Raw genomic sequence first — 14,442 nt, 5'->3', positions numbered from 1 at the left:
AGAAAAGACCAGGGGCGACCAAGAAGGAGATTTACAAGTTCTTGAGAGAGATTTGAGAGTTTTGTAACTTGTTTTGTGTGATTTGTGAAGATTTGTAAAGGAGTTCATCTCAAAACCATTTGGAGAAGATCTTCTGAACCTTTACTCTGTTTTAATACAATCTTATCATGTTTTCTTCATCAAAATCGTTTTGTTCTTGCTTAGTTATGTGTGAGTAGTCATCTAGTTGGGTTTAGGGGTTCTCATAGGGGATTTCTTGATGTTTTGATTCATAAAACGTGTGTAGACTAAGGGATTACGTTTTGGTTCTTCATCTAATGGATTTCTTACTGCTTGAACTGAATTGATCACTTAGTTCATGATATTAGATTGTTTGATGCACCGAAAGTGATTGTTTGAACTTCCGAAAATACTTTAGATGAGCAAAGTGTCCTTAACCCTCGGAAGTTGATGTTATTGCGCTTTGTGAACATATTGAACCTGTTCTTAATGCTTGTTTAGAAATTGAAACTCAGCGGAAGTTAGTGTGGAGATTTCTATAACATAGAGAATTAGCGCTACGGAAGTAGGTTAATTCTAATATCGTGTTTGAGTTCTAGACGGTTCTTAATATATCCCTGTGTCTTCCATTAATTGTATCTTGATTAAAAAGAAATCCCTGAGAATTCCCAATGCCCAACGTTTGTTTTAAAATAGTTTTCAAATCGTTTAAATCATCTTTTTACATGCTTGTTTATGCTTTGTGACACTAGAGAAAATTAAATAAAAACCATCAAAAATATATTTTGATTCGCTGTAGCTATTAACTTGTCTGCAACTCTACGTGTGATCATCGGTCCCTGTGGATTCGATCCCGCATTACTACTGCGTACTTTACTGTGCACTTGCAGTTAGATAATCGGGTTAAAACTCGAGACATCAGGAGGTTGGTCACAGTAGTAGTCGTGGGGACCTCATCAATAATACCTACATGATAAAATGAGAGAAGGGAAGCTGTAACAAAACATAAGCTATGTGCCTACCTGTTTCGAGTAACCAAGGACTTGGCAGGTGTGTCTATTTTGTTTTTTTTGTTCATCTTTGAATTGCATTAACGTAATTTGAAGTACGATTATTACAGACCATAAAAACACAAACAACCTTTCCACACTACCGGACAACCTTTTGAATCACCAAAAGAAAGAAATCAACACTGAGGCACAATAATTAAAAAGAGGGAAAGTGGTTCTTATCAGAACCAAAAAACCAGCTCCACACAGACGACAATCGAACGCAAGTTCCCAAAGAACCTGAATAAGCACGGGCTGAGACCATACGAACAGAACAGAGACTTGAGGAAACCACAAACCAATATAGGCCGAAACCACAAACCAATATAGGCCGAAACCACAATATCACAGGAAACAAACCTGGTGTGTCTATTGTATCTTTTGTCTTTTGCGTTATTCTCAAAAAAGGCAAGCTTCAGCACATCAACTTCCTCCAAGCTTATGTCGGAAACCCTGGATAAATAAAAAATAGATAGACTCAGAAAGATTGAAAATTTAGTTTTAGAGAACGCCAAAAGACCAAATAACAAAAAGTAATCTCACAATTTAAGCGATGCCAGCTCCTTGGCAAGAGCCATCGTTCGGACTTGTAGATGAGCGCACTGAGAAGTAAGTTGAGCACATTCCTGTAACAAAAAACAATAACAATAAGAAGTTTCTACACGGGTTTCAAAACGATTCTGTTGAGTTTGGCTCTAATACCTTTGAATTTAACTTAAGCAAGTGTTTGTTCGTTGATATTTCATTCCGAGACTCCCACCTCCCTCTCTCTGATGTCGACAGAGTCGACAGCCATTTTCTTCGGCGGGAAGCCTGAATTGGTTAGCCATCTCTGAAGAGAAGTGGCGTTTTCGACTGAATCTATATTGCAGCCCCATGATATGTCAGGCGAATCCTCCATGGATCGTTTTGTGGTCTCGCCGGCCGAAACAGAGCGGTGGATTCAGGGACGACATCAGGAACCAGAAGAGGTGGTAAAGAGAGGAATGGATGTTGGGTACGGAGACAGTGATGTCAACCTTTACGTTTGCAATCATTAGGTTTGCAGATTAAGATAAGTGTAGACGGCGAGGTTGAATGAGGAAGAAAAAAGATAATGATGAAGCCCTAATTCATTCAAGCATAAAACGCAGATTTTGACTTAATTATGGAACCAAATGTGGAAAACCCAAATCAGATCAAACACAAAACTTTTACGACCAAAATAAACTGGACAGAACGTGGAGCCCACATATTTTAGGGCTTCTATTGGATCAGGCTTATGGGCAAATACCTCACATTACGGATAAAAAAAAACCAAAGCCCAAACCGAGTGTGACGTGGACAAATAAACTCACCCTATTGGTTGATTTTAATTGAGGACGTGGACAGCTTCCCTACTCCTCATATATCCCTTTTAGTATATGATAGATGTTCAATTATTTTCAACTTTAAAGTTTTGAGAAGCTAGATTCATTTATCGATTATATCAGATTTCAACTAATTAGCTCACAAATTTCTATTTGGTCTCTTTCCCAAACTTCTTACAAGCGATGCTAGTACATAATTTGGTCAACTATGCATGATGTTGCATCCAAATGAATTCTACTTTGTTTTTTTTTAATCTTAAAACCTATTACAATCGTTTATTGTGATACTTTGAGATAATTTGATACTAGCTACATAACTTTCTTGGAAAGTAAGAGAAATTATCAAAAAAATGTCTTCTCATCCAAGATATAAGTTTATGTACAAATGGTCATGAATGACATCATAAGTACATTTTGGAGGTTCCTAATTGAGGTTAGTTTAATTAGTTTATTTGTTACATTGATTAATTTTGATATAGTTTTTATGTCCATTTTTGGACATGCTAATCAGTTGGAAATAATATTTTTGGAAAGTGAAGGTACATATTAGAAAATCTTCACATGCATCTATGATCAAAGTCTACAAACATATGTCACAGAAGATCACTATAATAAGTTTGAGAGCTTCACAATTGAGGTTAGCTTTTAGCGAGTTTAATTTTGTGACACTAAAATTGTTGTGTCGTTTCAAGAGGATGAGAGGTGAACCATCACCATTTTAAACATGATTATGACTACCTGATCGTTTCGATTCTAGATTCGAGGTAAACTCACTGACTACTTTTTTTATTATATTATAAAACATTGATATTATCACTAAAAAAATATTTTTTTCTGTTTTGCAGGTTTTTATAGAGGAAAATTGTTTCACATTGGAAGCGGCATGTCAACTTTTCATTTATTGATCGATGTCACTTCAAGAGCAAGCCACATCTCTAACATCTGCTTGTTGGCTTGTTGGAGATTCGCCAATAGGTTTTATTACATATATGTTGAACTCTTTTAAGACCAGCTATTTCGATTTCAAAAGTAAAGGTACGTATCAAAAAATATTTTTAAGTCATCTACAATGGTCTACATACATATGTCACAGAATACCACTTCAATAAGTTTGAGATCTTCATGATTGAAGTTAATTTATAGTTAATTTAGTTTAATTTATTTTTAGTTTCAGTGTTTTCATTAATTTTGATATTGTTCATGGTCCAAGATTTCGAGACCTCAAAAGGAGGTGAAAAATCTTTTGAAGAGGCTGTTGTGGAGCTTAGAAGAAATTGTTTCACATTCCCACCAAAGTAATGCAAAATTAGAACTATCTTGACATAAACCGATGCAAGTAAATGAGTTAAATTGAAGATATCTTAAACGAAAATGGCACTAAAATGTAATCACTCTTTTACTTTAGTTTTTTAATACGACAAAGGGAGACAAGGTTATGGGTTAAAAGCCCAACAAACAGTTAAAAGCCCACAAGAGAAAAAAAAGAAGAAAAGAAAAAATGAAGAAAAAAGACCAAAGAGGGTGTAACTGTCTGAGTTGTGTCTGATGAGATCTCGGCATCTCTACTCCTCCGCCTGTAAGCGCCGCATAGACATCGACACTCACAAAGAGACTGAAAGAGTAAATATTATTCCAAGGAGAGATTTCCTCGGAGGTAAAATTTATTATTATTATTATTATTATCGTAGTTTTAATTTGATGATATCCATTTTTTGTGATTCATAAAATACGATAAAATTTTGGATGAAGAAAGGAAATCGTTGGAACTTCCTTTTCCTTAATGGAAAGAATCTGAATCGAAATTTCCAGATTCTTGTGTGATCGTGTGTATATAATAATAATAATAATAATAATAATAATAATGATAAATTAGATACGAGGAGGTACAATGTTCAAAAGACATGGCTCGAGTGTGGAATTGCTTCCAGACGATGTTGTAGAGCTGATACTGGAGAGACTTCCGGTGAAATCTCTGCTGAGATTCAGGTCTGTGTCCAAGAAGTGGAAATCGGAAATCGATTCCCCAAGTTTCCAGGAAAGACAGTTGATCCGTCGCAGGCAATCACGAGGTCCAGATGCCCTTTTCGTCACCACTTATTACTTTGCTGATGATGGTCTGGACACATATGCTCGAAGGTTTGTGTTTGGTGTGCCTCTACTCTGTTTTCGACCCGAGGGTCAACGTCGTGGTCAATCCCGCCACTAGATGGGATCAAACTTTTCCTCTTTCCACCATTCAACGCTTCATAAACGACATGTCTGAAAACCACGTGTTTTTCACACCTCCTAAGCTTGGATTCGGTAAAGACAAAACTCATCCTTGTATGGCCTAGACGACGTCACCACTTGTGAAGTTTTCGATTTTAGCGCTAAAGCTTGGAGGCAAGTTCACCCTGCTTCTCCTTATCGGATAAATCCTCACCCTCATCCCGTCTACTTAGATGGTTCACTTTATTGGCTCACCGAGTGTGAAGAAGATACCAAGGTTTTATCTTTTGATCTTCACACCGAATCTTTCCAAGTCATCTGTACAGCTCCCTTTGCCCATGTACCTGACGACCTCTACAGCGTCACCATTTGTATACTCGATAATCGCTTGTGCGTATCCAAGAAAAACTGGCCCACCCAAGAGATATGGTCGTTCGATTCTTCTTCAGGTGCATGGACGATAATGTGTTCGATAGATCTCACCAAAACTTTTTCTTGGTTTGGGGAACCCAAGTTTGCGCTCTCACCAGTAGCAATTCTCAACAAGAACAAATTGTTGCTTCAGGGTCGTGACTACTTTGACGCATTGGTGATACATGATCTAGATACCAAATCTTATGATTTTCTCTTCAAACCTTCTACCAGCCCCGTAGGTTCTGTTTATTATTTCGAAAGTTTGTTTTCTGTTTTATCAGACTAAATTTGGTTTGTTAGTGAACCTTTTGTAATACATGATGTCTTTAAGCCCTCAGAAAGCTAAAAGTAGTATAAAACGAAAACAAAAATGTAATACAGGATGTCTTTAAGGGTATCTCTAATCCTACTCAATTTTTGACTCCAAACTCAATTTCGGAGCAAAATCTTCTTCGGCCCCACTTCATATTCAACTCCAAAATAGAGTAATGGTCAGGATTACTCTATTTATGGAATAATCTTACTCATTACTCCATTTTGGAGTTGAACTTTTTCTATTTATAAAATGATCCTTTTAATCTTTAATGTTTTTATTTCATACTTAAAATAATATAATACTCCGCAAAAGATTATTTAATAGTTTACATAAAATATGCACAAACTCATAAAAGTCAAAACTAAGAATAAATAATATAAAATAAATACAATATAATATAAATAAGTAATTTAATAATTAATTCGGTAAATTATTTTCGAAACTACTAAAATCGGTGAAATATTATTCAAACTGAATAGATGAGTTTTTTTAATCTTGTGGGTCAAAATTTTGATTGATAACATTTGTACTTGTTTAACTTGATATATGCACAAACAATGGGACCCAATACATAATTTAAATTACAAAACAAAATTTTGTTTTTTTTATGTTCTTTTAATGCATATAAATATTTTGAATTAGAAAAATTGCATATGATAAAAACTCCACGGATTGAAATTGGAAGATAATCTCTAGTTGTATTTTTAATGATAAATATTTAATTTAAATAAAATATATTTTATGGAAATTTTGTAAACATAAAATAGTTGGGTTAATTGTTAAATTTTTATAAGTTGAAGATACTACTAACAATTATTAACTAAATAAAAAATGAATATATTTTTTTGGAATAAAAAATGGAGTGATACATTGGAGTAAAACTCAACTCCATTTTGGAGTAAAATTTGGAACAATACATTAGAGATGTTCTAAGCCCGACCTAACTCAGAACGTGCAAGAACGGATTAAGAGAAACTGTACTTCTTTAGTAAACTAAAACATGTCTAGTAGCTCCCGGTTCCACTTCCACTCATCATCTGACTTTGGCACAAACCCTTCCAAGCATTTGCAGGTTGGAGTACTAAATACTGATGGGACCTGATACACAATCCATAAGACCGTATAGATTACATGAGCTTAGAGGACCTTGAAAATGCTTAAATCCACCCGGTGGTGCCACAGTTACACTACGGTGAATATCCAGTGATCCATCTGATTGTTTGCTATATGTATGACACATCAAAAAATTCTTAATGCACAAAAAGTCAAAACTCTTGTGCCATTCACCACATCTTGGTCAATTGGTGCATGAATGCATCAATCACCAAAAAAAAAAGATCCCAATACTGTTGAAAATCTCAAAGGAACAGTTATTCACAATTTTAAAGAAAAACAGAACCCCAAAATGATGTATGTTACTTGACTGCTACGGAACTTCATTTTCTTATATTTAATTTGCCATTGAGTCTAGGGAATCGGACCCAGTCATGATCGTTTGATCACTTATATATTTCAATGATAAAGGACGGTAACCAGTTAACTACATGTCAATCAACCATATATTCGTATGAATACAAAAATGTTTGAGTAACTAAAAGGACTGAACAAGATTTTCAATTCTGGGTGAATAAAATATTATCCAATCAAAGGGACTTTCTATGCTTACCTATCTTCAGCCTCTATCAACAATGTCACTATCACCAATGTCACAGACTCACAGAACGTTAGAACCTTGCAGAATCATATATGTGAGTGTTTCATTCGAGAAACTCTCTAAGCGGTGAAGTTCAAAAAAGAAAAAAAAAAAACTCTTAAGCTGTAGAGAATATATCATCTATCTTTTCTTTATAGATGTTTTAGGTAACATACATTTAGTAATGTACAAGCACTTCTTTTAATATAAAAAATTGTCACAGTACAAAATCAAAAACATGTAATCAAGATTCATCTATCTCTTAAAGGAAAAATCTTTCAAGCTTTTGCTAGTCCGTATAGGAGGAAGTTCCACGGACGCAAGAACAGGTTTCTTTTCCGAGCTTTCGTGCGCAAGAGAATGATGTGAGGAAGGTCCAGCTTCTTGGCGTTGAGACTCAGGATCCCAAAACTGGTGGTCGTCATGATGACTAGAGTATCTAGGAGAAGGAGAGTTCGGGAAACTTTCAACGCTTCGGTGGTTGAAGTTGTGAAGGAGATGGATTGGAGATGAGCCATGAGTTGGTGTGGTTGGACGGCTAGAGTAAGGTGTGGTTGACTCAGAGTGTCTTCCATGTTTTGTCTGCTTCTTTGCTGTGTGATGCCACTTCTTTAACGCTGTGGCTACTCTTTCGTTGAATACCGTTGGCTTCATCTTAGTACCCATCTACAAACATTTCATCAAAACACAATGTCAGAAATAAATTAAAACTAAGATCATATCCAAACTGAAACTTTTGTTGTGTCAAGTACCTGAGTGACAAGGGCATAGAGTGGAAGAGTCACATAGCTGCAAAGTATCTGTACAACAACTCTGCAAAGATTGTAACTATGTCAGTTAAAGGACTTATTATTTTCCCGCATTTTCTAAGAATCAAACAGTCAAGTTAATGGTTAGCTTACCCAACAACAATTCTAATGACCACATCTGCATTGCTTTCATGGAAACAGTTCTTGAGATTGAACTCATACTGCATATACCAAAAAGTTCATTACATAACAATTAGTATGGCTCCATAATATCAATGTTTGTGTGAAGAAAATGTGAAATGGAACACTTACCGTACTCCAGGCAAAGAAGGCAAGTTGAAATGCGTTCTGCAAAGTGAAGGGCTCATGAGTTTATTATCATACTGTTAGGATAAACCGCGTGGTTAAGGATATTGAACCATACCGTGAAGAGAACCAAATGGATTAGGAAAAGGATGAACCGAGGACGGCCAAACCAGAAGAGATCATCACCAGGCTGAACCACTGGGGCGCCTCTCACCACATCACCTTTCTCTTGGATTCTTAGACCCAATTTGGTTATAATGACTTGAAGCTTTGTTCCAACTATTAGAATCACCTGCACATTACATTCATTCTGTTAAACAAAAAAAGGACATAGCTGAAGAAATGTTTATTGGTTCAATGGTTTGTGGTACTTACAACTAGTGGAATGAATGGTAGCCAGAGGTAAGAACGTAGTCCTGTTTCAAAAGAAAGCCATAGTCAGTTTTGTGCCAATATTGATGCATAGATATTGGTTTTTTCGCGGTAAGCAATGAGTGTTACCATTTGTGTTGGTCAAGAGGAATAGCACGGCTACAAACCAGATAACTGGACTGCAAAATAAGTTACCAGAGATTTAGACAAATTTGGATTTTTCTAAGATAATCAAAAAGTAATGAAGTAGATCCAAACCTGATTTCAACAACAGTTTTGAAGTCTTCTTCTAATGATCTCTGAATATACTTGCGGAAATCAAAACTTCTTTCACTCCCTGGAGCAAAATGCGCCTGAAAAAAAAAAGAATTAAGTTAGATCATTTTCTTATAAATGAGTTTGTAATGGTGGTTAGAGGATTGGTTATTGAAGGTTGTATTATAAACAGTGTTGCGCATTAAATCAATATGTATAAAACATTCTTTGAGCTCTCTCTGTCTTTCGTGCTTTTTCTCTTAATCTTTATTAACTGTTATACTAAACAGTAGTTAAAATAAAATAAAAAGATCACAGTTTCCTACCGTGATGAAACCATGCCTCAAAGCTAAGTAGTCAACTTTGGTGACAGATCCAAGGAACTGTCTGAAAAAACACACTGTCCATAGCGTAATGCTAGTCTTGCTCCAGAAATTGAGATGTCTTCTTCCAAAAGATGTGTCCCTCGCAAACCTGAACCTCTCAGGATCTACATAACATGAATGCATTCACCATAAGTTTTCATACTATTTTCGGACTTTAAATCTGATTTAATAAACGCATAAGGCATACCGTTGGCGTACTGATACTCTATAGTCTTGGTCTCATTCTCCCACTGCTTCCACCTCCTCATCTGCAATACTCAAGAGAACAATAAATCAAAATCTTTTTGCATACACTACTTTTTGATTCTCTAGTCACTGCAAGCATGCACAAGAAAAGTAGTTACCTTGGTCTTTCCAAGAGCATAAGTAACAATGCAGTAGATAACATGAACCACGGCGAGCACGAAGATGAATATATGCAGCTGGTGGATTCCATAGGCAGATACAAAAGCCACTTTCCCCTGAGACAATCCATCAATCACAATCATATACTAGAGAGGATGAACAACAAGAGGAGAATGGAAGATTCTTTTTTAGTTACCTTCTCAGCGCATTTGTCATAACCTTTGGTGGCTAAACTTCGTCTAGGGATAAAAGACTCAGCTAACTCAAGGAGAAGTCTGTGACTGGGTTTTTCATCGTCGTCTCCTCCTTTTTTGCCGGAGTCTTTCTTGCCGTATTTTTCAGCTTCTTGTGCGGCGCTGCAAGGGTGCATTGATGATGCAACGCTTTGGGAGATGCAGATGTTTGAGATTGGTGTTTGTCCAATTGTTAGGAGTAGTGATATGAATCCCAACAGCATAAGCTCTGAATAACCAAAAAAAATATAGTGTTAAAAATAAGAAGCTTGTTAGTGGATGAAGTTAGGTAGCAAAAGATGTTTTGTTTTTTTGGGTTTACTGCTGTCAAATTTATTTATTTTACCTGCTTTGACCTTTTCAAGAGCTTCATAAAGAGCCTTCTTGTGCTTCTGTTTGAACCACTGCCATTAAAAAAAAACAAAGAGCAGATTTAGTCATGAGAGAAGAGGAATGAAACAGAGTAAGTAAGAAAAACAGAGTAGGAAGCAGAGCAAGATCACGAAACAGAGTATAAGGAGATACACACAGCATAAGATGAGCAAAGAAAGAAGATCTAAACAAGAAAAGTTAAAATTTTGAAAAAAAAAAGAAAAGAAAAAGAGATCTAAAGAACAGAAGAAACAGAGAAAGAGCACTAAAACAGAGGAATCTTGAGAAACCTATGGTTGACTTACACTTCCAATTTTGTGAATGGAGTGTTCAAGGACAATGGAAATGAACAGCAAGACGAAGCAAACCACAGCGACTGCCCACGTAGAGGTCTCCTCTAAAGTCCTCTCCTTTACTTGATCCGCCATTAGAATTTAAAAAGGAGAAAGCCCAAATGACTCTTTCCTTCCCAAAAATCTGGTCTTTTTTTAATGTAATAGAAACAGAGAGAGAGAGAGAGACAAGACACAGAGAGAGAGTTTCGTGTTCTTCTTTTGTTAACAGTTTTAAATCAATACGACTAAGCAATTATGAACAGCACAGTTGTCTGGTCATAATATATAGAGGGGAGCTATGAGAAGGCGAAAGAAAGAGAGAGGAAGGAAGAGAGGAGAATGAAGATAAGAATAAGACTTCCCGCAATGAGAAACTGTAAACTAAAGGCTGAATGAGTCTGACGTCTTTTTTAGAAGCCTTCAACGTTGACTTTCTAAATTGTTCGCTCATGTCGTAACGTGAGGACTTCTCAATTATTATTATTACCGTGTTCTTTTGTGCCTTTTTCATTATGATTCCTTTGGCCTTGTTGTAGCCTTGTGGGTGTGTCATTCAATCATGTTTTTTTTTTTTTGTTTTCATTTCACTTCAGATCTTTTCTAGTCTTGTTTGGCAACTAGATCAATCATACTCGTGTTTCAGCTTGGTTTGGTTTTAAAATTTCAAATTAAATTATTGTTAGTTGTATAATACTATAGTTATCCATTTGACCAAAAATATACTATAGTTAATTATCTCAAATGGCACTTGACATAAATTAATTAAGGATGACAATACCATAATTACCATAATGGGATCTCGCTGGAAACCTGTATGCTTTTTACTTTATTTTTATTTTTTGACCATGTTGTCTTAATATATTATCTAAAGTAATAAAATATTTCAAAGAATGAGATACTTTCCCTATCAAAAACACTGATACCCTTCGTTCCGATTCCTCTGCTGCTCCTCTCTTAGCTTTCTCCCGATCAAGAAGATCCGCCTTCTCCGGTCCGGCACCCGCCGGTGCCGGAGGTTTAATCCTTTAACCCTTCCTCTCCTTTTCCTTTTGCCTTTCTCCCCATCGGTTTTAACCCTGTCGAGATGCTCGTGACTCTGAGCCTGGCTGAGTCTCACCGGAAACTGTAGAGGTTGAAGGTGGCTTCATATGGTGGTGTTGGAGGAACGGCGAGACAGTGGAACGACAGATGCGGTTTGTGGTGTTTTTTTTCGGATCCCAATATGAGTCTGCTTGGGTTTATGAAGTATAGGTTTGGTTCTGTTCATCATTGTATCGACTTGTTTGGGTTGTCTCTCTAGCTCCGAATCTGTTTTCTGGTGCGCGGTGCAGGACTAAGCCGGCTCTGATGTGGGTTGTTACTTCTTCCATCGGATTTGGAGAGACGTGTCTTAGGCAGGTCAATGGTGGTCTGGTCTTGAATTGAGTTCAGAGTTCTTTGAATTTCTGGTGAAAGAGTGGTCTGTGGCTGTGTTTGAAGAGTCCTTGATGAGGGCTTTTAGCTATGGAGTGTGTTCATATTGGGGCTTGTCCTCGATACGGTGGCCTCTTTTGACCCTTGAGTTTGATTGTTTAGTGTGGTCATTGCGAAGCTTCGGTGCTGTGTGGATGTGATGTTCTTTGATATTTAACCGACGGGTTTATCCGGATTTTATGGCAAGGGACTTTGGAGCTTATACTCTTTCGCGTGGGGTCATTGAGCTGACGATTGTCAACCTAGTTTCTTCATTGACTGCTCGGGTGGAGATCCGTTTTCTTGTGGCTTCTTTAGGATGAAGCTTGCTCTTAAGTGACGGTTGCTGGCGGGTCCTCAGGTGTTGGTCCTCAAGCCTTGCTCTCATCCCAAATAAATTTGACATCCAACGCTTTTTCATTTATTCTAGCATCCGGCTCCAGCTAGCTTCCCTTCTTGACGATTATGTGTGAACACTAGAAGTTTTAAAGACTCTTTCTCATTTTTTTTTTTAAGTTTATGTAATCGATTTCAGCTTCTTTGTTGGTTTTGGGGGGCTTTGTTTAGTCCCGCCGGCTTATGGCTCTGGAAGGAATGTATTCCTTGCCGGTTCTGGTTTGTAAGAACTGTTGTTTATGTGTTTAATATAATCTACAGATGACAAAAAAAAAGAGATACTTTCCCTATGAAAATATCAAAAGAGAAAGACTGTAAGGAGGGAGTAAACGGACTGTTGCGTAATTTAACTTGCGACTGCTTCGTTTGATCCAATGAAACTAATTTTGACGAATTTGTATTAAAACTATTATTTTTGTCGCACCAACAAAATATTCGGGAGATAATACATGTACTGATGAACCGATGCCGCATGCGACAATGATTAAATAATAGTTATATAATTGTTCTTGTTAAGTGGAAAATGTTGTGAATTTCGCAGACTTTCCGTTAGCCATTAGCCATCGCAATATTCTTTATCTGCCCCCTCAAAAGGTAACGAATGGCGAATGGCGACAGTTGAAAATGCGGAATTCAATTACGCTCTTAGAAAAACGCATTTCGTCACCATTCACATGATAACTAACTCGCGGTGCGTATTCTTGTAAAATACCGCACTTGTCCACAACAGAAAATAAAACTTTTTTGTTTGGTCTAAATTCTACAATAACGCACATGATAAGAATCCGCTTGAATTGATACAAAGTAACAAAAGATTTATATAATAATGTTCTTTTCAGATCTCCATTAATATCTTTATAAGGATCAGAGTGGTCCTTACGTAACATGTGATTAAACAACGAGACTGACCGGAAAAAGAAAGGTTAAACGTCTAATATCGACTGCAAGTGGACACATACCATGTATGCATATATTTAAATGTAATATCAGATCAAGCTGACAGAAAAATATTGAGGAATCAATGAATGATACACACATATACTTTTTTTCTTCTTCTTCGTCGATGACTCGATGTATGTTTAGAGTTTAAACCATACGGAATCTCGCTACGTTGATGACATAACTGATTATCAAAATGATTTGGTAAGTATATATTATAAACCGTATTTCATGTTTATGACTGTCACAAGTGCAACTTATAGAATTAGCAAATAACAATTTGCATATGTGTACTGACACAGAAAAATATATCAACCACTTGTCGGCAAAAAACATATATGCGTAAACATTTAATTTGTTAGATTTAGCCATTTAGGCAAAATAATAATAATTAATTTGTTAGAAGATAAACAAAGAGTATAGAATTAGTTAACTACATTTGAAATCAAATTGCAAACGTGTTACTAGTTTAGGGAAAAAATTGTGTCACTTGTCATAGGCAGTTAGGTATATAATAGAGAATGCAACAAGTTTTACTAACTTTTAAGATAAACAATTAACTGTACATCAAACTAAAGAAGAAAGAACACATTATTGAATGTGAGACTGAATGGTCATTGAGGCGTAATGTTTGATCAACAAGATCGTCTGAAAATGTTAAGACGTGTTAAACTGTTAATCATATTTGAATATGATTTATATATAAACCAAGACGAGTCAATGTCTATCTTGATCGAGGACATGAAATAATGTTTTGTTATCAATTTCCATTTAAATACATTTTAATTTGGAGTTATTTACAAAAAAAAAAACATAAAGGTTCTTCTTCCTGTTCAAGACCTGCGTCTTGTGCAGAGTGAATTTATTTGTATATATTATCGATAGTTTTTTTTATATATGTGATCATTTTATTTATATATATAAAATATTTTTTGTTGTTATTATATAATTTCTTTCCGATGGATCGGATCAATTTTTATTAAAAATAATGGAACAAAACTATAATTAATACATCATGGGTTGATCGGATTGGACATTAAACAAATTATGACATAAAAACTTTATTTTTTCCATCGAACACATTCTTGAAAAAAGTGAACAGTATTGTTTTCACAGTTGAATTATTTTGACTTTTATCTTCCATATGGTTTTGAAAGCTTTCAAATCAATCATTGAATTGATGCATGTCATTTTAATGTTTTTAGTCGTATACTTAAGGAAAACTTACATTTTTGTAATTTAAAGTCGTTTTAAAAAATTCAAAATATAACAT

At 35.8% G+C, this 14,442-nt stretch overlaps 2 protein-coding genes, 1 long non-coding RNA gene and 1 pseudogene across 3 annotated transcripts in view; 2 read left to right on the top strand and 2 right to left on the bottom strand.

Annotated features, from left to right (window-relative positions):
* The window catches only part of LOC106309363, a 10,965-nt gene extending 9,015 nt beyond the window's left edge, over positions 1-1,950 (bottom strand). Inside the window, exons 1-3 of the mRNA XM_013746394.1 lie at positions 1,810-1,950; positions 1,593-1,675; positions 1,410-1,502 (exon numbers count right to left, since the gene is read on the bottom strand). Coding sequence (XP_013601848.1) covers positions 1,410-1,502; positions 1,593-1,675; positions 1,810-1,950 — 317 coding nt within the window. The remainder of the gene's footprint in view (positions 1-1,409; positions 1,503-1,592; positions 1,676-1,809) is intronic.
* A 1,954-nt stretch (positions 1,951-3,904) lies between these two features.
* Positions 3,905-5,441, top strand: LOC106309454 (annotated as a pseudogene).
* A 1,712-nt stretch (positions 5,442-7,153) lies between these two features.
* Positions 7,154-10,759, bottom strand: LOC106309450 (MLO-like protein 2). The gene is made up of 14 exons (XM_013746473.1): positions 10,353-10,759; positions 10,022-10,079; positions 9,639-9,904; positions 9,442-9,558; positions 9,285-9,345; positions 9,038-9,201; positions 8,715-8,809; positions 8,586-8,635; positions 8,460-8,500; positions 8,203-8,376; positions 8,091-8,126; positions 7,932-7,999; positions 7,782-7,842; positions 7,154-7,695 (listed from the first exon to the last, which is right to left on the bottom strand). Exons 1-14 carry the CDS (start codon positions 10,473-10,475, stop codon positions 7,285-7,287), a joined length of 1,725 nt encoding a protein of 574 aa, XP_013601927.1. The 5' UTR covers positions 10,476-10,759; the 3' UTR covers positions 7,154-7,284.
* Positions 10,760-11,272: 513 nt separating this feature from the next.
* LOC106309455 lies at positions 11,273-12,505 on the top strand. Its single transcript, XR_001263580.1, has 2 exons — positions 11,273-11,584; positions 11,634-12,505. It is a non-coding gene; the product is annotated as an uncharacterized LOC106309455 (long non-coding RNA).
* Positions 12,506-14,442: the final 1,937 nt, after the last annotated feature.

Source organism: Brassica oleracea, chromosome C8 (genome assembly GCF_000695525.1).
Source record: "Brassica oleracea var. oleracea cultivar TO1000 chromosome C8, BOL, whole genome shotgun sequence".
NCBI lineage: Eukaryota > Viridiplantae > Streptophyta > Magnoliopsida > Brassicales > Brassicaceae > Brassica > Brassica oleracea.
The sequence above is the reverse complement of the archived record's forward strand: the minus strand, read 5'-3'. Positions and strand labels throughout refer to the sequence as shown.